The 26,455-nt window shown below is 41.6% G+C and overlaps 1 protein-coding gene across 4 annotated transcripts in view; it reads right to left on the bottom strand.

Moving 5' to 3' along the window:
* DCAF5 (DDB1 and CUL4 associated factor 5) overlaps positions 1–26,455 on the bottom strand; it is a 100,284-nt gene that overhangs the window by 31,510 nt on the left and 42,319 nt on the right. For all 4 annotated transcript variants that reach the window (XM_082733978.1, XM_082733976.1, XM_082733979.1 and 1 more), the window contains exon 6: positions 17,041–17,254. In XM_082733978.1, coding sequence (XP_082590104.1) covers positions 17,041–17,254 — 214 coding nt within the window. The remainder of the gene's footprint in view (positions 1–17,040; positions 17,255–26,455) is intronic.

Here is a 26,455-nt window from a genome sequence, read left to right as displayed (position 1 = left end):
GACACTGAACAATTCCAAAAACTGTGAAGTTCAACTGACACACAACTTCATGCCTTATGTAAATACTTTACAATAATTAAAAAATTAATTCACCAGTCCTCAAAATACTTGTAAGAAAGTGAGAAAGGAGGCAGAGAAAGGCATGTTTAAAGATAAAGAAAATGTTATCCATAGGGGTTAGGTGATTTAGCTCAGGGCACAGTGGAAAAAGAAAATGGGCCCAATTTCCTCACTTGGTAGCTCTCTATTATTTTCCGAATGTTTGTGTTCGCCACCAAATATACATTTTGGAATCCTAATGCCCAATGTGATGGTATCAGGAGGTGCGGCCTTTGGGAGGTGATTAGGGAATAGGGTAGAGCCTTCATGAAAAGAATTAGCAGTCTTAATAAGAGACCCAACAAGGCCGCCTGGGTTGCTTGGTCAGTTAAGCAACTGCCTTTGACTCAGGTCATGATCCTAGGGTCCTGGGATCGAGCCCTGCGCTGGGCTCCCTGCTTGGTGGGGAGTCTGCTTCTCCCTCTCCCTCTGTTCCTCCCCCTGCTTGTGCTCTCGCTTATTCTCTCTCTCCAATAAATAAATAAAATCTTTGTTAAAAAGTCTCATAATAGGGGCACCTGGGTGGCTCAGTGGGTTAATGTCTCTGCCTTCAGCTTGGGTCATGATCCCAGGGTCCTGGGATCAAGCCCCGCATTGGGCTCTCTGCTCAGCGGGGAGCCTGCTTCCCTTTCTTCTCTCTCTCTGCCTACTTGTGATCTGTCAAATAAATAAATAAATAAATCTTTTAAAAAAAAGACTCATAATAAAGAAATCTTTTAAAAAAATAAATAAATAAGAGACCCAACAGAGGTCCCAGGTGCCTTCCGCTATGTGAGGATACAGAGAGAAGTTCATGTTCTGCAACCCTAAAGACAGCCTTCACCAGAACCAGCCATGTTGGTACCCTCATCTTGGACTTTCAGCTTCCAGAACTGTGAGAAAGAAACTGTAATTTATAAGACACCCAGTCTGTGCTATTCTGTTATAGGAGCCGTAACAGACACTCTCTAAAGCTCATTTAATTTAGGATTCTATGCTTTCTCTGTGAGGGAATGGTGGAAATCTGATTAGAACTAGAAGTCTCTAAGCTGCTGGGTCATGGTTACTTGACAAGACACTTCATAAATATTCTCGAGACAAGGAAACCCAAAGACTAATCCCACAAGACTTCAATTAAAAGGTTTCCTTAGACACATTTAAAAATAATTGGAGTTTATCCAAAATCTATAAAGAACTTAGCAAACTCAACACCCAAAGAACAAATAATCCAATCAAGAAATGGGCAGAAGACATGAACAGACATTTCTGCAAATGACATCCAGATGGCCAACAGACACATGAAAAAGTGCTCCATATCACTCGGCATCACGGAAATACAAACTAAAACCACAATGAGATATCACCTCACACCAGTCAGAATGGCTAAAATTAACAAGTCAGGAAATGACAGATGCTGGTGAGGATGTGGAGAAAGAGGAACCCTCCTACACTGTTGGTGGGAATGCAAGCTGGTGCAACCACTCTGGAAAACAGCTTGGAGGTTCCTCAAAATGTTGAAAATAGAACTACCCTATGACCCAGTAATTGCACTACTGGGTATTTACACTAAAGATACAAACGTAGTGATCCTAAGGGGCATGTGCACCCGAATGTTTATAGCAGCAATGTCTACAATAGCCAAACTATGGAAAGAACCTAGATGTCCATCAACAGATGAATGGATAAAGAAGATGTGGTATATATACACAATGGAATACTATGCAGCCATCAAAAGAAATGAAATCTTGCCATTTGCAATGACATGGATGGAACTAGAAGGTATCATGCTTAGCGAAATAAGTCAATTGGAAAAAGACAACTATTATATGATTTCCCTGATATGAGGAAGTGGAGATGCAACAGGGGGGGTTAAGGGGGTAGGAGAAGAATGAACGAAATGGGATGGGATGGGGAGGGAGACAAACCAGAAGTGACTCTTAATCTCACAAAACAAACTGAGGGTTGCTAAGGGGAGGGGGTTTGGGTGAGGGAGGTGGGGTTATGGACATTGGGGAGGGTATGTGCTATGGTGAGTGCTGTGAAGTGTGTAAACTTGGCAATTCACAGACATGTACCCCTGGGGATAAAAATACATTATATGTTTATAAAAAATTAAAAAAAAAAACAATTTGAGTTTAAAAATGGGCAAAGGACTTGAAAAGACATTTCTCCAAAGAAAAAAATATGTAATGGTCATACACAAAATGGCCAATAAACACATGAAAAGATGCTCAACATGCTAACTAATAATTAGGGAAATACACGTCAAAACCACAGTAAGAATCTATCTCACACTCATTAGGACGGCTCATATAAAAAAAAAAAACCCAAATTCCTCAAAACATTAAAAATAAAATTATCACATGATCCAGCAATTCCACTTCTAGGTAAATATCCAAAAGAATTGAAAAGAGGATCCGTAAGAGATATTTGTACACCTATGTTCATAGCAGCATTATCACACTAGCCAAGAGGTAGGAGCAATCCAAGTGTCTATCAACAGATGAATGTATTAAAAAAAAATGTGGCATATACACACAATGGAACATTATATAGCCTTAAAAAGGGAATTCTGACTTGTGCTACAACATGGATGACTCTTGAACATGCTAAGTAAAATAAGCCCAATCACAAAAGACAAATACTGTACGATTCCACCTATGAGGTACCTAGAGTAGTCCCATTCATAGAGACAGAAAGTAGAATGGTAGTTGCCCAGGGCGGGGATGGAAGGGAGGAATGAGGAGATGCTGTTTAATGGGTATGGAGTTTCAGTATGGGAAGATGAAAACTTCTGGAGATGGATGGTGGAAACGGTTACATTATGATATGAATATACTTAATACTATTAAAGTATATACTTTTAAATTTTATTTTCTATTTTTTAAAAAAAATTTTAAAAGATTTTATTTATTTATTTGACAGAGATCACAAGTAAGCAGAGAGGCAGGCAGAGAGAGAGGGGTAAGCAAGCTCCCTGTTGAGCAGAGAGCCCAATGCGGGGCTCGATCCTAGGACCCTGAAATCATGACCTGAGCCGAAGGCAGAGGCTTAACCCACTGAGCCACCTAGGCGCCCCTAAAGTATACACTTTCTAAACGTTTCTTTAAAACAAGAAAAAAAAAAGAAAAAGTGAGTCCCCGTTGCCCTGACTTTAGGATTCATCCAGTAACTCCCTGAAGTTTCTGATACTTTCCTTACAGGAAGTTAGGAAGCTGGAATTCAGGAACCCAAGGACTTTCCTCTCAAACCTTTTTACAAAACCACGTACTAGTTAGGGGGAAAGATTGGCCTAATTACATAATAACCGGGCACTTATGTGCCAGGTCCTCTGGGACTTACAAAAAGACATGTAGGGTAATACCTGGGTTCCAAGGAGCTACAGTAGAAAATTTACATGTGTGTATTCATAGACACAACTACCATGCCAGGAAGTAGAGATCACTAGGTACCATATTAAGACAAATAAGATGTGTGGTGAGTCGTAAGGGGCAAACCAAGATAGCTTTGAGCACGGAGCTGACCCTGGGTAAAGACGTTAAAAAGGTGAAAGGAAGGGGGCAAAGGGAAAGCAATGGGTGCTGTTTCAGGAGAAACAGGAAGCAAGGCATAGCTCAATCCTCCATGATACCCTGCTCACATCCCTCAGGCCTTGCTGCTTCATACGTTCTACCTCATTGCCAACTGCCAGTATCAAAATCAAAGCCTAGGAGACAGCAGGCTGCTCCGGTGAACGAACATTTCTTCGAAGCTGCGCTCAACCGATGACTGGCGGAAGTGGGTGTATCAATATTCCAGCTTCCTCTCCTGGGCGGGGAGAAGGAGTTAACTCTGAAGTGTGTGCTCAACACTCTCTCCTCCCAGGATCAAGCCCCAACTGCCCACAGCTGTTGCTGACTCGCTAAGTCACCCTTTCTTTCCTTAGTGTACTCCCCAACTGCTCTAGCATTTCTTGCATTTCCAAATTAACCATGCGCATCTGAAACTTGAACCCCAAATAAGACACGTGGGGAGAGGGATCCTAAGAGAACTATCTGCTCCTTATTTGTATACATAGTATATACTTATTACTCAACATCTCATTTCATGCTCTGTGTTTAAAAGGGGCTACAAAACTTCATACAGAATTCCTGCTACTCTGTCCCCGCCCCCAGAACTTTCTCAAACTACACAAACAAAAAATAAATATTAAAAAAAAGTGGGAGAGGGGGGCCTGGGTGGCTCAGTGGGTTAAGGCCTCTGCCCTGGCTTAGGTCATGATCCCAGGGTCCTGGAACAGAGCCCCACATCCACTCTCTACTCAGCGGGGAGCCTGCTTCCCTTCTTCTCTCTCTGCCTACCTCTCTGCCTAGTTGTGATCTCTGCCTATCAAATAAATAAATAAAAATCTTAAAAAAAAAAAAAAAGTGGGGGAAAAAAGTGAGACAGGCTGGGCTTATCACAGGTTTAGTATTTCATAGTGAAGGATCAGTGATTTCTTATTTGCTCAGCTATTCAGCAGGGAAAGTCATGAAAAGGTAAAAGGGGACTCCCAGACAGAATGCTGACTCAGAAGACTGCCTTAGAAGGAAGAAAACTCCCACAGAGTAAAGGCCTCTGAGATTTAATATGACAGCTCCTAAAATATGTAGAAAATGCATACAATGTACAGGCTTCACCTCAGGAGTAAGGGCAATTCCTGACCCTCTCTTCCTCTTGGAACCATCACAAGGGAACAGCTTGGGATGATTTCCAAGGCGGGGGTCTTGACCCACTGCCGTCTAGTCAGACCGTTTAAGTGTTCACACACTGGAATCACAAAACTGCCCTGGAATTCATTTATGGCATTTCATGGTTGTCTGCTGGGCCCCTTCCAGCATTAAAAGTTGGCTGCCTGGGATACTGCTGACTGTGGGAGACTGAAATAAAAATGAGTTCATCCTTTATTCATTAAACAAATATTTATCCAATGTCTACTATGTGCTGGGCACTGTGCCAAGGAAAGAAATACAGAATTGATCAAAAAAAAAAAAAAAATGCTATCCCTGCCCTCATGCAGCTTCTTATATTTTACTGTGTGGGGAGAGAAAAAATTACATGTACATGTAATGTGAGAGAAGAGTGGACAGAGGAAAAAAAGTTAAGAATATATATGTGTGTCTGATGGTGGTAAGTGTTATAAAGAAAAATTGAACAGGATATTAGGACATATATGGGGTACTGGGGGTTGGCTATTTCTGTTTTACATAGACTGATCACATAAGGCCTCTCTGACAACAAGGAATTTTGAGCAGAGCTCACATGAGGAACAAGTTGTATGAATATCTGGGAGAAGTGGCCTCCAGGAGAGGGCACAGAGTTCTGGGCTAATTTAAAATATAAGATAGCCAAAAGAATTCTTTTGTCTTTTTTTTTTTAAGCTTTGCAAAAACACAGATTATTTCAAGCAGGCTGACTACAGAGATATGTTTAACATCATCAGAGCAGCTGGAAATGGTCCCTCTTCTAAGGGTGTACTGGAAGGGGCCATCTCTTCCCAAGGTCAGGCTGGAGCCTACGACTGAGGCCCTGCTAAAAGACAGTGCTCAAGAAGACAACTGGGGCACTGCTAGTCTTGACCCGCCTTCTCACAGTTAAGTACTTGCTGTGGGATACAAGGAAAAATGAGCAAGAGAACAAAGACCAAATAGTGCCAACACCAATCACCACCAAAAGAAATCACTACCCAAACTGCGTAATTATATCCAAATTTAGTAACATGGTAATTACTTGAATTAACCAGAAAATTGAACTTCACCTCAAGTGGTGAAACTGAAGGTACAGGTTTCTTTCTCTTTCTTTTCCTTTTTATGTTGATATCTAATTTCAAATAGTCTCTGCATATTTTTACTCAGGGAATCTGGTGTTGAATCTGAGGCTGACCAGGAGTAAACTCTTCTGGCCTAGATAACAGAATGGTTCAGCAGCAGATAACCCTTTAAAAATAGGTAAGCTGGGCGCCTGGGTGGCTCAGTGGGTTAAGCCACTGCCTTCGGCTCAGGTCATGATCTCGGGGTCCTGGGATCGAGGCCCGCATCGGGCTCTCTGCTCAGCAGGGAGCCTGCTTCCCTCTCTCTCTCTCTGCCTGCCTTTCTGTCTACTTGTGATCTCTCTCTGTCAAGTAAATAAATAAAAAATCTTAAAAAAAAAAAAATAGGTAAGCTATGGGACGCCTGGGTGGCTCAGTTGGTTGGGCGGCTGCCTTCGGCTCAGGTCATGATCCCAGCGTCCTGGGATCGAGTCCCACATCGGGCTCCTTGCTTGGCAGGGAGCCTGCTTCTCCCTCTGCCTCTAGCCTGCCACTCTGTCTGCCTGTGCTTGCGCTCTGTATCTCTCTCTCTCTCTAACAAATAAATAAAAATCTAAAATAAAATAAAATAAAATAAAAATAAAAATAGGTAAGCTACAGAAATATAACAGAAAAAATGCTTGCCCCAAATTCCCACACTTAATATTTTTACTCCCTTTTATGATGGAGGACTTCACAAGCAAAATTCACATTTAAAACACTACCAAGGGGCACCTGGGTGGCTCTTCAGTTAATCGACTGCCTTTGGCTCAGGTCATGATCTTGGAGTCCCGGGATCGAGTCCCACATCGGGCTCCCTGCTCGGCAGGGAGCAGCGTCTCCCGCTGACCTCTCCTCTCATGTTCTCTCTCTCTAATAAATAAATAAATAAATAAAATCTTTAAAAAACAAAAAACAGGGGTGCCTGGGTGGCTCAGTGAGTTAAAGCCTCTGCCTTCAGCTCAGGTCATGGTCTCAGGGTCCTGGGATCGGGCCCCATATCGGGCTCTCTGCTCAGCAAGGAGCCTGCTTCCCCTTCTCTCTCTGCCTGCCTCTCTGCCTACTTGTGATCTCTGGCTGTTAAAATAAATAAATAAATAAATAAATAAAATTAAAACAAAGCAAAACACTACCATGAAAAAACTTAAAGATTGCTGTTCCATTTTAGAAAAGCAAAAACTAAACAAGGTGATATTAAATTTATCACCAAGTAGGACATGAATGTAAAGAATCACCTTCTCTTAGGTCTTTTCTTTGACTTTATTCTAAACAGTGTGGGAGGTAAATGACAAATTAAAAACTCACTTCATACAAATCTTTTATTTTATATCCTAAGAGGAACAGGGCAGGGCTCCAAAGAAGGAGAAAAATATTTTGTAGTCCAGTATCTAGGCAATTAAAGCCCCATTTCCCAAAATGCTCTAGATTATGGGGGGAGGTGGGAGACCCACAGACTAGTTCAGATCAGAGAATGGGAGACATACTTAATTTTAGTTGGACTCTGTGGGTAAAATGGGTGACACCAATTCAATCACAAGCATTAAGTTGTGGGGATCCATGTCATCCACAATCCTCCCCAGCTAGCTGACCACAAAGGTTAAAGGCTGACCACACTCTGACCCCCCCCCCCCCCACTGTTCATTCATTCTACAGTCCCAAGAAGACAGTCTGCTTACTCACCTCCATGCAGCTCAGTCGCTTTTGAGTTAACTCGAGGCCAGGGCATTTTATCTAATCCACTATCAATATGGAATATTAACTTGGTCAAGCAGACAGACACAACAGCTGTTCTTCTCAATAGATTTTAAGAAGGAACCACTACCATCAGCATGAAAAAAAGATGACCGCTTTAGCACTCTGTCGCTGTCTCATTTGCCCACATATCCTTGTCAATCCATTAACCTTTACAGAAACAGCCATTCACCTAACACTTCTGACTCTCTGGTAGGCCGCTGTAATAACCAGTGTCCCCTCCAGGATTTCCTGCCCCTTTCATCTCTTAGCACTCTCCAATTACACAAGTTCTGAGAAAGACCTCTATTTGCAAAGGCATTTTGTTAGCTGAATACCCAGAGAAGTCCATGCCTCTAAAAACAGAGACCACCTTTATAGAGTCACCTAAGTCACAAAAAATTTTTAATAACTTGAAGGATCAAAGCGGGATCTAAGCATAGCCTGGCCTGCCACAGCAAAACTGCCTACTAAATAGAAGCTTCTTAGAAGAAAATGGGAAACAAAACAAAACAAACAAAAAAACCCCAAATGTATTAGCCATCGTCTAGCAAAGAAATTATTTTTCCTTCCCTAACACCTTTATTTAAAGGTGTTACAGATAACCTTACCAACAATATTCTAAGGCCTCACTGGGTTTAGAAACATTATAGAAGCAAAAACTGCCCCCTTCTTCCCACCCAAAATCCATATTAAAAAGAGGAAAATGTTCTAGACAGCAGGAGGGATAGGCCATCACCTGACATGCTCCAAGAATAACACGTTAATGTCTTAACAAGCCTTTTGCTAACACAGAAATATCTTTCTGCTCCATTTCTAAGTGTATGTATATGTATGTGTGTTTGCACAGCATTTGATATTCCCAAACATCTGTTGATAAAGAAGGGAACATATCAATCAGTTTCTATTCATTGAGTACTGATCAACTTACACAGTTTTCTCCAAGGCTCCTTCCATAGTAATTGATTAATTAGTCTCTAGTAAATGGCATGCCTGCCTAATGAACTGTATTGACTAGGATAGAAAAACCAGATGGCTATTCTAGCCTAGATTAGTAACAGCAGAGAGACTGCTATTTAAATCTTACTTCTGACCTTTTGTCAGAAAGGGAAAAAAATGTGATTGAACAACTTCGTGATGTGCTCTTTCAAAGATTATTTCCAGAAAAAAGTTTGCAACTGGTATATAATATTCATATCATTTACACCCAGTACCTGCCACAAATGCCATCTAAAGCAATCAGTGCAATTTTGCTTTGGAAATGCCCAAAGCTGTTAAGTTTATTTTATCTTATTTGTGATAGGAGAAACAGAATTCCCTTGGCTCCCAACAAAAGAATAAAAATATGCATATCCATAAGACTAACACTATTTTTTGCTCAGGTAAAGTTACATGACTCCTGCTTCCACTTGCCATTTCAACTCCATTAGGTTCCTGGAATTCTTTGGTTTATTAAAATAACCAAGTAGGAAAATTCTATTAATAAAGAAATGTTCCATAAAGACAGCCAATAGTAGTCAAATAATCAGTAGGGAAGAAATATAAAAATGCTCTAAGACTCCAATAGCTGCTTGTAACAAAGTAGGCTGCATTACTTAAATATTAATTTTTATTTGGCAAAACTCTTTTGGAAAGCTGGGCAAGAGGAAGGGCAATCAACCCAATGGGCTTTGGCACCAATCTCCCTCTGTGGGCCTCAGTTGCTGGATGTGGGGCCTGGGCAGTAGAGAGACAGCATCACTCATTTCAGTCTGCATAGGAGTATTTATACTCATTGTTCAAGCCAGGGTCTCCAACCACTCAGAGGAAGAAACGTTACTTTCCTTTTTCTCCAAAGTCTGAAGACACCGGAAAGAGAGGCAAATCTCTACAGGAGATAGGGCAGGTAGAGCAGGAAAGGTAATATTCTGTTCCCTTCCTGGTTATCTACCAGCAATTTCCTAGTACTAGAGTCCAGCCTCCGAGCCAGAACTATACATTGAGGGAGACCTATCATGTTGTATCACCAGATCCTATCAATTCCTTTTGTTCCTAAGAAGAAATCAAGCTCACCTGTGTTCCTTCTCCACTAAACACTTATAAACCAGACCATATCAAACAGGCTGCTATACTCCAGAACCTCTGAAGCTTTCAAAGCTCTAAAACTGCATCAGTAAATGAACTAAGGGATCTAATCCATGGGTAAAATCTTAATTCAGGATGTCTAATACCCAAAACTGCTAGGTTTCCGGAATTTCATGAACTCTTTAATTTTATATGCAAAATGATGTGCATATGTACATTTTCCTGAATAAGTGTTCATAGCTTTTAGATTTTCGAAAAGGTTCAGGATTCAAAAAGAGTTATACACGGCTTATATTATTTTCATGCTACCTTCTCTCTATAAAAGCCTATAAAATAATTCACCTAAATAATATATACAACAAGGAATTTCTCTTAGTCCATGGAAGGTGCTACCAACACTTCCTGTGTAGAACCCAGGTAGCAGCTCGTCTATGAGGAAGAGAAGAGAGCATGATCACAAGCAAGAGACTCAGTCCAGTCTTCCTCTTGTGACCAATGACATCTGCTGTTTCAAACACTCTAGGCCTCAGCTTTGCATTGGGGTGAAATCTGTCACTGGGAGGATTCAACACGAAATGAAAAATGCCTCAGAAGCTAAAGGGCTAAAAATATACAAGATAGAAAAGGAAGATGAGAAGAAAATAATAGCTTCAAGTCACAAAGCAAGTCAAAGGACCGACCCCAAGAGGATGCCTTTATTTCAGATAAAGGAGAATATATGGCATGCCACACCCCCAGCAAGATTAATCAGAGCTACACAAAGTTATAGAAAGAATCAAGTTAAACTTTATGTGCTTCCCTGCCTGCACCTCTGCTATACCCACATAATGTCAACATAGAAAGGCTGAGTGATGATGTAATGTCTGAGGCCAGGCCACGTATTCAAGGCCATTTTGTTGGACTCACAGGGAACAAGTCAGCTCTTCTCTCCAGGGGATGAGTTAGGATGATTTCATTCTCATGATTTTGGGGGCCCCACCATCTATCAAGTTTAAAAGAAAGCCCTGGGTAAGTGATTGCAGTGCTCAGAAACTCCAATGCTCAGCCCTTTCGAGAAAATGTTATCATACTTTCCCATTCCTTCCCCATCCCATATTCAGCAAGAGGTAGAACTGTTAAGTCCAGGCTTTAGGTTAAAACCAAAGCAAAAGAAGATTTAAAAATTACCACAGCAGGGCGCCTGGTTGGCTCAGTGGGTTAAGTCTTTGCCTTCAGCTCAGGTCATAATCCCAGGGTTCTGGGATCGAACCCCGCATTGGGCTCTCTGCTCAGCAGGGAGCCTGCCTCCCCCCCCTCTCTCTGCCTGACTCTCTGCCTACTTGTAATCTCTGTCTGTCAAATAAATAAATAAAATCTTAAAAAAAAAAATTACCAAAGCAAGGACACGTGGGTGGCTCAGTGGGTTAAGAGCCTTTCAGCTCAGGTCATGATCCCAAGGTCCTGGGATGGAGCCCCACATTGGGCTCCCTGCTCAGCGGGGAGTCTGCTGCTCCCTCTCCCTCTGCCACTTCCCCTGCTTATGCATTCACTATTTATTGCGTTCCCTCTGAGAAATAAATAAAATCTAAAAAAATTTAAAAAATAACCACGCTGTCCATTTCCAGACTACATATATACCTATTAGCCTGAAAGACTGACTTCCCAGAAGCCTGAGCTCTGGTGGACTTTCACAATCTAGGGCAAGAACCATTTAAGGAATTGTGAAGGAAAGGGAACAAAAGCAGAATGCTGCCTTACAAGTGTGTGTGCCAGAAGAGCTAGCAGGTGGAAAATTGGCCTTCTTTTTAACCCTGTTAAGAGACTGGCTCACTGAGTATGCAGAGGGGAGTGTGAAGCTTGGGAGACAGAATGTACCCAGTCAGGATTCAGGGAGAAAAGAAAAAACAAAAAATCCATGTATGATGGTGATAGCAAGGAGGAGAGCCCTTGGATTTAGGCAGCCTCCAGAGGAAGGAGTGCTATTTTACTGAAAGATTTCTTTTCTTTCTTTCTTTCTTTTTTTTAAAAAAGATTTTATTTATTTCAGAGAAAGAGAGCACAAGCCGGGGAGACAGGCAGAGGGAAAGGGAGAAGCAGACTCCCCGCTGAGCAGGGAGTCCAATGTGGGGCTCGATCCCAGGACCCCAGAACATGACCTGAGCAGAAGACAGACGCTTAACTGAGCCACCAAGGTGCCCCGGCTGCAAGATTCCTCACCATACTTTAAGACTAGAAGGTGGGCTGGTTTAAAAAAAAAAAAAGTTCAAGGCCGTATTTGGGTTAGTTGTTTCTGTTGATGTTCAGCCAATCTGATGGCACTTATACCAGCTTATCTGATGACAGAAGTTATAAACGTGAATAATTAAAAAGACGGTATGAGAAGTAAATAAACTATGTATTTTTGGCCAAGAGCTGGGAAGACAGATTGTATATAGGGCTTTCAATGAAAATCACAAGGCCCCTGGCTGTCCTAGTCAGAACATGCAACTCCTGATATCAGGGTCAGGAGTTTGAACCCCACATTGGGTATAGAGATTACTTTAAATGAAGTTTAAAAAAAAAAAAAAAAAAACAAGAAAAAAATTTAAAAGAGGTTGTTATTGGGCAGTCGTGTGATTTTGTTTGTTTTTAAGATTTTATTTATTTGAGAGAGAGAGACAGAGCATGAGCAGGGGGGAGAGGCAGAGAGAGAGGGGAAGAGTACTCCCCACAGAGGAGGGAGTGGCAGTCATGTGTGTACCACAGCCTCTGGCACACAGTAGATGCTCAGTAAGTATCTACTTTCTTATTTTAAAAGATGGGAGGAGAGGGAGGCAGGAAGTAAGGGTCCAGTAGGAGACAGGAAAAGGGAACTTGTCTCCACTCACCTATGAATTAGGGACAGACCAAGAAACTAAACATGAGAGAAAAATATCCTGCTGGAGGCCAGAGGTTTCAAACTGGGGGCTCCTAATGTAGAACAGGTATGATGTACAGATTAATTTATTCATACAGTAAGGTTTTAATTTGTTGTGATATTTTAAAAATCGGGAGATTTTTACACTAAAATCTTGATCTCCGGCTTCCCTTGGAAAAAACCCAGAGACCCTCATAGCAACAATGGGCTAAAGCTGAGTCAAAGCTTCATTTAGATGGGAGTCAATTATATTTAAATGGGGTGGGATCTCTTTATTGGCCACAGTCACCACCACCTCCACCACCTTCTAACCCAAATCACTCATTTTTGCTGCTTGCCTTGCTTCTGCTGGCATCAAGGTGTAGAGTGAAAAGGGCTGTAATGTGAATCTTGATCTCAGGGTTGTTGAGTTTGAGCATCCCCCCACCCCACTGGGTATAGAGACTACTTAAAATCTTATTTATTTTATTTTATTTTTTATTTAAAAGATTTTATTCTATTTATTTGAGAGAGAGCATGAGAGGAGAGAGGTCAGCAGGAGAAGCAGACTCCCTGCCAAGCGGGGAGCCCGATACGGGACTCGATCCTGGGACTCCAGGATCATGACCTGAGGGAAAGGCAGTTGCCCAGGGTGCCTGGGTGGCTCAGTGGGTTAAGCCGCTGCCTTCGGCTCAGGTCGTGATCTCAGGGTCCTGGGATCGAGTACCACGTCAGGCTCTGCTCAGCAGGGAGCCTGTTTCCCTTCCTCTCTCTCTGCCTGCCTCTCTGCCTACTTGTGATCTCTCTCTGTCAAATAAATAAATAAAATCTTAAAAAAAAAAAGAAAAAGAAAGAAAGAAAGGCAGTTGCCTAACCAACTGAGGCACCCCTAAAAATAAAATCTTAAAAAGAAAGGGGCTCTACTGAGATCTCAAAAATCTGGGTTCTAGTCTTGGCTCAGCTACAAACATGTATTTTGTCTTGACTTATGTCCCCAACATCTCTGAGACTCAGTTTTCTTTCTCATCTATAAAAGGAAGGTTATACAAAATGATCTCTAATAGCTCTATAATTAGAATTTATCTACAATGCTAGCGTTGAGCATAGGTGAGACACAAAGTAGGCTCAGCCTATTTCACAGTCTATTCCCTGAATCCAATTTCTTGAAATGTTAATTTCATTCTGAGACTGAAGAAATACCTAGTGAACCTAGGTTAGTCTGAAAGGAAGTATAGGCTCTCTGGCACAGTATCTGGGTCCATTTGCGTGGAAAGACTAATCTCACTGTAATTAAAAGCCAGAATACTGTCTTAGATACACAGATCACTTAGTGTCTTTCTTGACCATGTTCATTCCTATTATGGAAATTCTCAGATTCCTCTCTGGGATGGTTACCCAGCCTATGACTAAATGAAGAGTTCCAGAGCACAGAGCCTCCAGCTGTGGGCGTTCTTGAAGTATACAAAAACAAGAGCAAATATAAAGACCAATATAAGGAAAGAGTAGGCACTGGAATTTGAAAGCAGCAGAAAAAGTCCTGTCTGGACTAGTCAGAGAATATAATGTCAGTCCTGCAGATCATACTGTAACCATGGCAGCTGCTGCTTTAGCTCTGAGTGTGGAAAGTCAGAGCCTATAAATCACCTCTGAGAGACATGTTCTAGCAATAAGAGAGTAAGTTTGGCCTCCTGCACAACACTTAGAAAAGTATAAGGTCAGTAGATTAATCTGACTGAAAATCTTTTAATTTATCCTCATAAAGCCCCTGGAAGTTGAGCAGGGAAAAATGGTACTTATCAATTCTGATTTATAGTCAGAGAAGCCTTAGGCTTAAAAAGCTAAAAACCACACATTGACCACAAAGTATTCAAGATTTGCTTCAACAAATATTTATTGTGCTTTCACTGTGTGCCAGGTATTAGAGACAAGAAAATGATGAATTAGCTACACTTCATTTCTTAGTCCCCAAAGAGTGAACAAAAATAGCCTAACATAAATCTCTGTACTTCCTATTCCCTACGTTATATACTTCTGATCATCTCTATGGGGACTATGAACAAACTTGAAAGACTCTACCTCTGAAATGGATCCAAAGGTAGATTCAATGACTCTATATCCTCCTTCACAGAAAACCACATATCCCAACCAAAAAACAGTCTAGTTTGTTAGAGAGATACAGTACCCATAGACTTTTTCCATAGGATTAAAAAAAAAAAAAAAATCACACATAAGTGGTTCCTGGCTGCTTCAGTTCGAAGACCATATGACTCTTGATCTCAAGGTCATGAGTTTAAGCCCCACGTGGGGTGTAGAAATTAAATATTCTTTATAAAAACCCACATAATAAATTGGTCAAATCTGAAGAGAAAAAAAATCAAAAGCTATTCAATGTTTTTATCATTATGTATAACCTTAAAGGCAAAAACAACTACATCTTGCCAATGTATGTAAGTACCCAGGACAATCATGAACACTTACTCTGGTTCTGCCTGTGGAAATACCTGTCCCAGTGTATTTGGGCAAAATGGTTATTATAATCTAGGTCAGAGTTTCTCCATCGGGGGCAATTTTCACCCAGGGGACACTTGGCAAAGTCTAGTGACATTTCTGGTTGTCTGGGGGATGACTAGGAAGACATCACTGGCATCTAGTGGGGACAGGCCAGGGGTGCTACTAACTATCCTGAAGTGCACAAGAGAACCCACAAAACAAAGAATTATTCAACCAAAAAGTCGGTATTGCAGAGGTTAAGAAAGCGTGGTTGGGGTGTTCTACATATTGGCTAGAGTAATAATTGGCTAGACTCATATTGGCTGGGTCTTTTAAGGGCTCCACGCAGACAGGTTCTGGCTGCTAATATAGGAACTGAAAGAAAATTAACATCCATTCTCCTTCATATCTTTCATCTTTCCCTCAGCCCCTGTGTTTCTAGTAATAAAACCTAATAAACCATTACATTTAGTGTCTGCTTTTTATTGGCCATTGAAATAAAAATCACAAGAGAGTGACAGAAGATGGAAAATAAACTTAAAAGCAAGAAAGTCAAGAAGGAAGAAAGGAAGGGAGAAAGGGAGGGAGAGGCTTGGTTGTCATTTCCACATCTAAGTGAAATGAAATCAACCAATCGAAAGAGTGGATAATGATCTGTTCTGTTGTGAGTCTGATCTTGTCTAGAAACAATGCTTATTTCCACCCCAGGAACACACAGCCTGTAAAAACTGTCATTCAGGCATTTTGCTTCTTCAAGGAAACATCGCTTATATGACTGAGGCCACCTAGTGGTTTCCAGTGTGGATCACAGCTAAGTAGGCCATAGGCCCCTTGACTCCAACATAGTTCTGTTAGATACATATTCTCTATTTACAAAAGGGACGTCCCTAGTCTAGACAACCTAAAAGACATTTTCAGTTTCTCTAACATTTAACTCAATTCAACATGTGCCCCTACTGCATATACTAGTCTTTAAGCTCTAATGTTGGAGAGCACGTAGCAATTTCAGTCTGGGAAGAAAAACCACAGGTTCTGCTTTCAAAGAGCAGGGTCTTCACAGGTTCCCCAAGAACTGTTTCTTTTATGTCCCTTGCCCACAAATAACTCTAAAGAAGCAAGTAGAGCATATGAGAATTGTATGTTAATATTGATGATGAGCCCAAAGAAAACACCAAGCATTTGCATGAAACTACGGTCTCTCTCTTCCCATCTAGCTGTGAAATAGCGTGAGATTCGTTCTGCTTGAGAAGGGGGAAAAAAAACCCAATTTGTTTATTTGATCAATGCTTCTTTATATTTGTCTTTATTCAGCTTGATTACTGAGACCAGTATAACTGGTCCACACACTGACACCCACTTCAGAACGTCTATGGCCAAGACAGGTGCATGAATGCCAAGCATGTTTCTAAGCTGCCAGTTCTAAGTCAACATCAGTATTTCAATTCCCAGGGAGACTCTGAAAAGGCTGGAAATGCTGCTTGGGTTCTCCTTCCCAGTTGTGAGGCTGGCAATAAAAAGTAAGAGTCAGCATCTGGCTTTCTCTCAAACAAAGCCGCTCAGCCCATCTCATCCACAAAAAAGATGCTATCCCAAGGGGCCATTCAGGATATATGTCTCTTGGATGGTACTTATGATGTTTCATTCATCATAGTGTTTTACTGATACACACACACACACACACACACACACAGTCTCTCTTTTTTCAGGAGGCTCATTTTCCAGGGACTCCCTCCTTCCTTTTGAAATGACACATTCTTAGAATTTTAAAGTCTGTTCACAAACTTGGCAAATCTTGGTTGCTCAGAACTATACTGTGGCCAGCCTTGGTTCATGGTGTGTGCCTCGTATTACTCAGAGGCAGCTCTGATAAAGAAACTCAATAATATGCAAGAATGTCCACAGACACAGTGTGCCTCAGTAGTTTCTGACATGATGCAAAAGAGAAACAGACCAGCACAGAAGGAGCAGTCTGAGAGGAAAGCACGAATGTAGGATGCAGGAGACAGAGGGCACCTACCTGATCGCGATCCCCTGCAAAGCAGCAACTTTTCATGGTGCAAGAGTTGAAGTAACCCTGATTGTCAAACTGGAACACAGGCAGGCGGGAGTGGATGTCATAGAGCACAGGGGGCAGGCGACGCCTCAGGGCCAGGAGCTGGGTGCCGTTGCTGTTGAATCGCACACTCATGGCACTCTGGAGGGATAGATTGCCACCATAGCGCAGGAGAGAACTGGAAGGCAGGAAGCAGAGGGATTGGGCATGAGGCGGATGGACAAGAGTCTACAAAATAACCACATTTACTTCTTCCCAAAACGTGTCCAGAATCTCCTGCTAGGTTTGCACCACTGGAAGTATTTCTATGCAGTAGGCTAGACGATAACAATGGGATATGAATGGCTCCTTGATTTCATTAGAGCAAGTTATTTAACCTATTAGTTCCTCTTTTCAATCTCTAAAAGGTGAATTACCAGTTAATTTAAAGGAAATAAAGAACAAAAGCATCATGAAAGAAGAGACATATTAAAATGATTAGTTACTTCATTTTCCTGAGCTAACTACATAATCAAGCAGATACTCACCAAGTCCCTGCGAGATAAGTCGTGTCCACTCTAACTGGCTAATCGTGGATGACATTTAAGGGACATATTTATCCTTGTATTAGAGATACAAAGCACATCAGCAAGAAAAACAGATACTTTACTGCTTAATTTGGATATATTTCTTCAAGATTTTACTTATTTATTTGAAAGAGAGAGAATGAGAGAGCGAACTTGAGAAGAGGGAGGGTCAGAGGGAGAAGCAGACTCCCCGCTGAGCAGGGAGCCTAATGTGAGACTCGAGCCAGGGACTCCAGGATCATGACCTGAGCTAAAGGCAGTTGCTTAAACAACTGAGCCACTCAGGTGCCCCTGGATATTTTTTTTAACAGTAATCATTTTATTACTGGGGTACCTGGGTGGCTCAGTCTGTTAAGTATCTGACTTCAGCTCAGGTCATGATCCTGGGGTGCTGGGGTGGAGCCCTTGTCAGGCTCCGTGCTCGGTGGCACGTCTGCTTGTCCCTCTCCCCCCACCCCTGAGCTCCTGTGTACACTCTGTTATGAATAAAAAAATCTTCTAAAAAATCATTTTATTACTTAAGCATTTATTTTTGAATTTTTAATCTGTTCACAGAAACTTTATGTTCTAGATGGCATAACTAAAGAGTAAATATTAAACAAAAAATTTTAATTTAAATGCAAGGTAAGTACTGTAACAATTAGAGAAGCAAGATGACTTGTTTTCCTGTACAATTCCCAACAAGTCTATATGTACTTTGGCTAATATATTTAGCTAGCTTCACTAGGGAGACTGATACACTCTGGTTTGCCTACTATTCTTCTGGAGTCTCATAATATTCCTAACATTAAAACAAACTCACACAGTATGGTTCCAAATAATTTTTTTTGATGACTCAGAAGATACTTTCAGTTTTACAGTGAACCAGATTGGCCATGAACATTAACAATTATACAATACTAAACAGCAAAGGGTGTGTATCCGTGTGTTTATCTTCCAGTAATTAGTGCCCTTGATTAACCAGACTCTATTTCATTATGAAGGGATGAACTACTCACTGACCATATCATAACCAACTTCTTTTGTACTCTGTGTTCAACTCTTGGGGCGCTGAATTACTGGCAGGAAAGTGGGGTTAAGTATATACACGGGGAATGATGCAGAAATTTATGTGACATCAAAACTACGAACTCATTTTGCCTCACACAGACATTGTTGTCCTGGAAAGAAAAGAGTCCTAGTAGTTTTAGGAAAAAAAAGCTTATAAATTCTAGGGAATCACAGAGCTGGAAACGGCCTTGAGAGACCTAAATTAGAGCCTGGCAGATTTATCTGAACATTTTTAAGAAAGAAGTTTTAATAGCATTTTACCAAGTGAAAACTTAAAGAGCTATAAACTACCAGAAGAGATTTAATATTGAATGGAGACAACGCATTTTCTTTTTTTGCTGTGAGCGTGAAGGGTAAGATTAAGGGGGACAGGAAACGAGATATCCCATAGGAAAAGGAGCCCCTGAACCACGTGTAAAAGCAGCAACCCGGCCTAGTCGTCAAACCATCTACACCCACACGAGCATGGGTCAGCCCTGTGTCTTCCAGAGCAGTCTTCTCACCTGAGGGAGGCAAGCTCTGGTACTGCAGCTCCATGTGGAAACAAGGCTTGGGGCAAAACAGGCTTTAATCCTTGTAGGATTGAAAAGAATGGAAAGAGAAAAAAGACTTAGGAAACAGAGCCTAGTACTCCCAACATCAAGAAGAAGGCTGGTAGCCCTGCAGGCCCCAAGTAATAATCTCTGCAGAGAAATGTTCTCATAATGGTCCTCAACAGAGGCCACACTCACTCACATACAGAGAATGAATGACGGGGCTATTAGAGCCCAGGCATTTCCTTCACAGGGTGCCCTAGCTGCCACAGGCATGCGGTGTTATCTAAACACTGAGCTCAAAAACAATGAGAGGCTTTCAATCCCACAGCAGCACAGAGTGTACAAATAAACCACCATCTGTAGGACTGAAGAGGAGCTGGGGGTGGAAACAAGACTCCACGGCAAGAAACTTGGCCAGCCCCACACCAGCAACAGCAGCAGGGGATTGCATCTGCTTGGGCACCTCTGACAGGAAAGCTGGGGCCTCTGGCAAACGCCCTTTGCATCGGTTAACAGGAATTTCCTCTGCTGATTCTAGTCAGACCTGTTGAAGTCTGCCCAGGACAGGCATCAGGCCCATCCCACCCCCACCAGAGCTCTTTGACCAATTTTCGCATTCTAGCCACCCTACAGAGGTCTGTTTGTGGGCTCTAGGAGAGTCACTAACTTTTCTCTCCTGTGCTTCTGGGCAGGGAACTCCTTTCTCTCACACAGAGGGAAGGGTGTAGAACTTGCTCCTAAGCGTCTGGGGGTGCTGTCTAAAAAGCATCAGCTGCTAAAACAGAATTCTTCGTGTTTGGGCACAAAATTCAACTCCTACCAGAGGGCAGAATGATACCTGAAATCCAGAGAGTGAACGATGTTAACCATGATTTCTCAGCAGGGGCTCTACAGCTGGCTCTTCCTGGTGAGAATGGTAAGGATGATCTAGTTCATTAGGAAGAAAAAGCTTAGAAGCAGTCTGCCCTCACAGTCAAGATACAAAGATTATGTCAAAGATCTGTAGTTTAAGGTTCCAAGTGTAAAGTGCCTGAGAAATCATCTGGGACTCTTTAAAAATGTGGATTTTCTGGATCCACCCCCAGATATTCTAATTCAATCTGGGAAGTGGGCCCAGGAATCTGAATTTAACAACCCCAATTAATTCTGATGCATGTGACTTTCAAACCACCTTGAGAAAGATGGTTGGTTTCATTTTTGGCATTTTGGGGGAAAGGAAGCAGGAAGAAGAGAATGGGGTCAGGAGGAAAACAAGGTAGAGAGAAGGTAGATTACCAGAGGTTCAAAAAAAACCAATTATACAATATGGCACTTTTTACAGCCCCATGTCCATTAGCAGAAAGGACTCTAATTCCTTTTGAAAACCAGAGTTCCTCTCTACCAAGAGTGCCTGAAATGTCTTTTTCTTGTCATCAATACATTCCCCAATGGAGAATTTTCTCATTTCCTCTTGGAGAACTGAGGGAAGACTGCCTCAATCTTTACTTGCTTTCTCAACTCTTGATCTTGATAAGGGAGATGGCACTATCCCCGCTCTTCAGAAAAATGGCCACCATTATGCACCCAGATAAGACGAGCAGTATCTTGAAAGGCAAGCAACAGATTAAAATGTATTCAACTCAAAATATCCTTATTTAGAAAAAGAAAAGCAAAAAATCTATTCCCAACCTATCTTCAAGCAATGATTTGCCATAAAATGCAACAAGAATGGGGTAGGAGGTAATCCAAGGGTCAGCATGTAAAAGATCCAGGACAAAAAGCAGGAGAACCACAGAACAACAGGAAAAGATTTCTCACTAGTGTGGTCTCCTGAATTTTTCCTTTTTTGCTCCCTCCCACCCCCAGTATTCAAATGGACTTTTTTTATTGCTCTTACGGAGTAAAAAGAACATTTTTAAAAGTACTTGGCCAAGGATAAGGGCTTGGAATAGAAGAGAAACAGGCTAAGGCTGTTTCCAAGGAAAGTAACTGGGAGAAAGATACGTTGTGATCATGTGCAACACAAGACAGGGCACTGCTAACTTTTCCAAGATTAGATTCTATGGAGCTAGATTTCCATAAAACCATGACTAAGTAATTCATCTGCCAGTACCAACACGATTTACCAATGCCCACCAGCATGAAATTCCTTACATTTTCCAAGTGAAAGCTTCAATAACACCCATGAAATGTACTGTTATTCCAAATCACAGACATCAGACCTGGTATTGTACCACCAGAGTGGCACAATCAAGATCCTATATAGGTGGGGGAAATCCCTTCCTCCCCTCCAGTTTCTGCTTTAGGATGGAATAACCTATAAGGAGTAAAAGACATTTTGTACTCGCACAACCCATAGAATATGACAAATCCTAGAGAACAATAGAATTAGAAAGCAAACAAGTTCAGGGAGTCACAGCCCACACCAATCTTATTTAAGAATGCTCAGGGTCATAATAATCCCTTAGCCATTTATTTTATGTGAGTTGGCAGGAGAACCTTTTCTCTTTTGTTTTTTCTAACGCAATCCTCAATTTCAAGATTGAGACTTCCCTAGAGGAAGCTGGAACTATTAGACAACTAGTATGAGAAAGATAACGCTGTGATCTATGTCTAAACAAACTCACTTTCCCCAGAACATGATTCACTGCCAAACCTCTCTGGCTTGAAATATAGATACAGGTTCAGCGTACCTGATAAGATTTCCTTCCCTTCTTGAATACCCAGAAATTTAAATTTGACTGAAGTTGGCAGAAGGGCCTGGTAAATTTCTGATAAAGAGATCTTTGGATAGGGGTGGCTGGCTGGCTCAGTCAATAGAGCATGCAACTCTTGATCTCATGGTTGTGGGTTTGAGCCCCATGGTGTGGGTAGAAAGATTACTTAGAAATAACATCTTTTTAAAAAATCTTTTTAACACATCTTTAAATGACCAAATGACATATCTAGTCCCTCCACAAAGCAAACATGGATGGCGGGCTTGCAGTATTTCTAATCACACCATCTTCCAGAAAAGGGACATACCCAAAGTTGAAGTGATTTGGAACCTAAATTTTTGCATTTGGCCCAGAGATTCCCAAAAACCACACAGAACCAAACAAGATCTCAAAATAAAGTAAGAGGCACTGCCATAAGCAAAAGATTTGTTATAGGACACTCATGAATTTCCCACAGAACAAGGACTCAACATTTAGTCATCTCAGCTCATCAGACGGCCTGGCTTACTCAGAATCCCCCTCCATCCCAAGCTACAGAAAACAGAGAGGGATTTCGTAAGCAGCCATTTCATCTTCACTTACAACTAACTACTCCTGGTCCTACCTTCTGACAGATTTTTACATTAGCATCAGCCCCAACCTCACAGTACATAAAACTGGAAAGGAAGAGTTTAATGAACAGTGGGTGGCAAGAGGCAGGAAAAAGCCAGGGGAAGAGGGAGACTGGGATGGCAGCTCCTATAGCAACGGTAGCAGTGCTGCAGGAGGGCGTGGGAATACATGCAGGTAAACAGGCAGTCCCTGATGGCAGGAGGGGAAACTGGGGTGGGTACATGACTGTTAGGGTACAAGATCACAAAGCTGGAGAAACGTTAAAGAGGAAAGAGGCAAAGTCTGGAAAAAATGCTAAGCAGAAGAGGTCTGAAAACAAAATCTCAATTTCTTACCTTCTAGGAAGAACTCCTACACAAATAGTTGAAAATGAGAGATGCGAGGGATGCAAAAGAAAGGGAGGGAAGGCCAAGCCAAACTGCTGACTGATGGGAGAAGAAACAGGAAGCCAGCCTGTTTCTCATAGGAGCCGCTCACTGAGAACATATCCAAACACCAAAGTCCCTTCTAGTTGGCAGTCACACAACTGTCTTAGAATAATGGCTTTGAAACTTTTTTCTAGCAACCTTTTGTAAAGTACATTTTATACCGCATCCCAGTACACCCACATCTTTTAGCATAACTTCATTAAACAATACTTACCACCTACTATAGTGCTATGCACTGATTTTCTATTCTATATTTTTTTAATTTAATAAATACTTGTGACCATCTACAATGATGTCGTGGCCCACAGAATTATTGAAAGAGCTTCCTACCTTAGCCTCCTTGCTTCCACTCTTGGCCCATGCTTCATTTATCTTGAATAACACAGCCAGAGGGATGATGAACCATGAGTCAGAACACATCATTCCTTTGCTAAAGGTCATCCAGTGGCTCCCCATTTACACCAGAGTAAAAACCAATTCCTTATGACACCAGTAAAACCCTAGACAACCATCTCTCCAACCCCTGTATCTCTGACCCCACCTTCTAGCACTCTTCTTACTTTACTCTACTTCAACCACATTATACCTCCTTGCCGACCCTAGAACAAGTCAAACATGCTTCTGCTTCAGGGTCTGCATTTGCAGATCCTGAAGTCCAGAAAGGTCCTCTCCAGGGATGCCCATGATTCTTTCTTCAAGTATCCTCCTCAACCAGGCCCTTTCTGACACCCTGTGCAAAAATACCAGCTCCCCAGTACTCCGTCTCCCTTGCCTGCTTTATTGTTCTGTAGTACATGAATCACCACCTTATACACCATATATTTTTATGTATTTATTTTGTTTCTTATTTGTCTTTTCCCACTAGACTGTGAGCTTTTGTTTGTTTTCCCCATATATCCCAAGTGCTTGAACAGTGCCAGACACATAATCGTCATTCAATAAAGAGCTGCTGAATGAATGATCTAATGGATTGTGAGCAGCTGTTTGAAAAACTCTTGACTTTGTACATTAAAAAAAAAAAGATGGGATCCACCAAAGTTCACATAGGTCTTGACATTTATCTACACATGAAACCCAATCTGAGAGGCAAGCCACAAAGCAGCAGAAAATTGGAAAAATTGCAAGAGGCAGGGCACCTGGGTGGCTCAGTTGGTTAAGCATCTGCCTTCAGCTCAGGCCATGATCCCATGATTCTCATTTCACACTGGTGGAAACCAAGGTCCTAAGCAGTTACGTGATTTGGTCCTGAGCACACGACAGATAAGCAGCAGACGTAGAACCAGCAAATTTTTTTCTGTTTCTTGGCTCAACAGGATTTCACAGAGGGGTGCCTTGGTAGCACAGCTGGTTAAGCGCTGGACTCTTGGTTTTACCTCAGGTCATGATACCACATGGTGAGATCGAACCCCATGTGGGGCTCCCATACTCAGCGTGGAGTCTGCTTGTGTTTCTCTTTCCCTCTCCCTCTGTTCCTCCCACCTCTCTAATAAATAATTCTTAAAAACAAATAAACTGCAAAAACAAAACGACAAAACAAAAAACCAAGATTTCACAGAATACATGGTGGAGATGGATTATTCTACCTCAGAAAATACTATCAGATGAGGAGGCATCAGGGCCAGAGGATTTATCTAAGTAATTCACTTCACACCCTGTCCTGTCATTCATTAACTCATGTGTTCATGCATGCATTTACTGAATAAACATTTACTGAATACCTACTAACTATTTTACATACTGCACTAGGCCCACAGTTTCAAATTTGAAATAAGATGAAGGAGATGGGGCACGTGGGTGGGCTCAGTTGTTAAGCACCTGCCTTCAGCTCAGGTCATGATCCCAGGGTCCTGGGACTAGAGCCCCTCTCAGGCTCCCTACTCAGCGGGGAACCTGCTTCTCTCCCTCTCCCTATCCCCCTGCTTGAGTTCCCTCTCTCGCTGTCGCTGTCAAATACATAAATAAAATCTTTTAAAAAAAGATTTTAAAATCTTTAAAAGATTTTATTTATTTGAGAGAGAGACACACACACATACACAGCAAGAGATGGAACACAAACAAAGGGAGTGGGAAAGGGAGAAGCACGCTTCCGCTGAGCAGGGAGCCCAATTCGGGACTTGATCAATGCCACCCAGGCACCCCAATAAATAAAATCTTAAGAAAGACAAAAAAAAAAAAAGATGAAGGAGACAACCTCAAGAACCTATTAGGTATAAGGAAACCAAAAGTTTCCATCTATAACATACATAGTGTTGTAGTAAGGGAAACGTGTAGTGAGAGATATAGGAAGACTATCTACCCTCCACTGGGGACACAGGGGTGGGAGTGCTTACAATAGACTTCTAGAAGAAAAATCTCAGCTGACTCAACAGAAAGAGTCAGAGTTGACTCAAATTCTTAACTGGCAAAAGAAATGAGATAAATCCAGGTATATTAATGTATGGGTAAATTTCCAACACATACTGATGAGTGAAAAACATATATGCATACAGAGACAACTCTGTATGTTTTCTATGGATACATATGTTAGCATATAAAAGTAAAAAAAAAAAAGAAAAAGTTCTGGAGGCATATACTACAAATTCCTAACACTCATTACTCTCAGGGGAGGGGACAGGAGACCAGTACTGGAATAAGTAGTAGTCAGAATGGACTTCAGCTTTATTCGAAGTTTTAAAAAGAGAACTTTACTAAGACAGAATCCATATTTTTTTAACTTCTAATTCTTTTTTTTTTTTTTAATTTAAGATATTTTATTTATTTATTTGACAGAGAGAGAGAGATCACAAGTAGGCAGAGAGGCAGGCAGAGAGAGAGAGGAGGAAGCAGGCTCCCTGCTGAGCAGAGAGCTCGATGCGGGACTCGATCCCAGGACCCTGAGATCATGACCTGAGCCGAAGGCAGTGGCTTTACCCACTGAGCCACCCAGGCGCCCTTAACTTCTAATTCTGAAGCAAGTACAGATTCAGAGGAAGTTGCAGAGACATGTACAAAAAGATCCTTTGTACCCTTTAGCCACCCTCTCCCTGTGTTACCATCCTAGATAACAATAGTAAAATATCAAAACCAGGAAATTTACATAGATACACTCTATAGAGCTTATTCAGATTTTGCCGATTACGCATGCAATCATTTGTGTGTGTGTGTGTGTGTGTGTGTGTGTGTGTGTGTAGCTCTATGCAATTAGATCACATGCACAGCTCATGTAACCACTACAATTAAAACGCCTGTGGTGCTCGCTTCAGCTATACTAAAATTGGAACGATACAGAGATTAGCATTGCCCCTGCGCAAGGATGACACACAAATTCGTGAAGCATTCCATATTTAAAAAAAAAAAGAAGAAGAAGAAGAAAAGTATGTTACCATCATCACAAGACTCCCTCATGCTATCCTCCCTTGTATGGCCACATTCATCCCCACTCTATCCCCATTGCTAACATCTGGCAACCACTTACCGGTTCTCCATCTGTTCAACTATATTAGTTTGTGAAT

The sequence above is a fragment of the Mustela nivalis genome (genome assembly GCF_964662115.1).
Source record: "Mustela nivalis genome assembly, chromosome: 6".
In the NCBI taxonomy this organism is placed as follows: domain Eukaryota; kingdom Metazoa; phylum Chordata; class Mammalia; order Carnivora; family Mustelidae; genus Mustela; species Mustela nivalis.
This window is presented reverse-complemented; position numbering and strand designations above follow the sequence as displayed.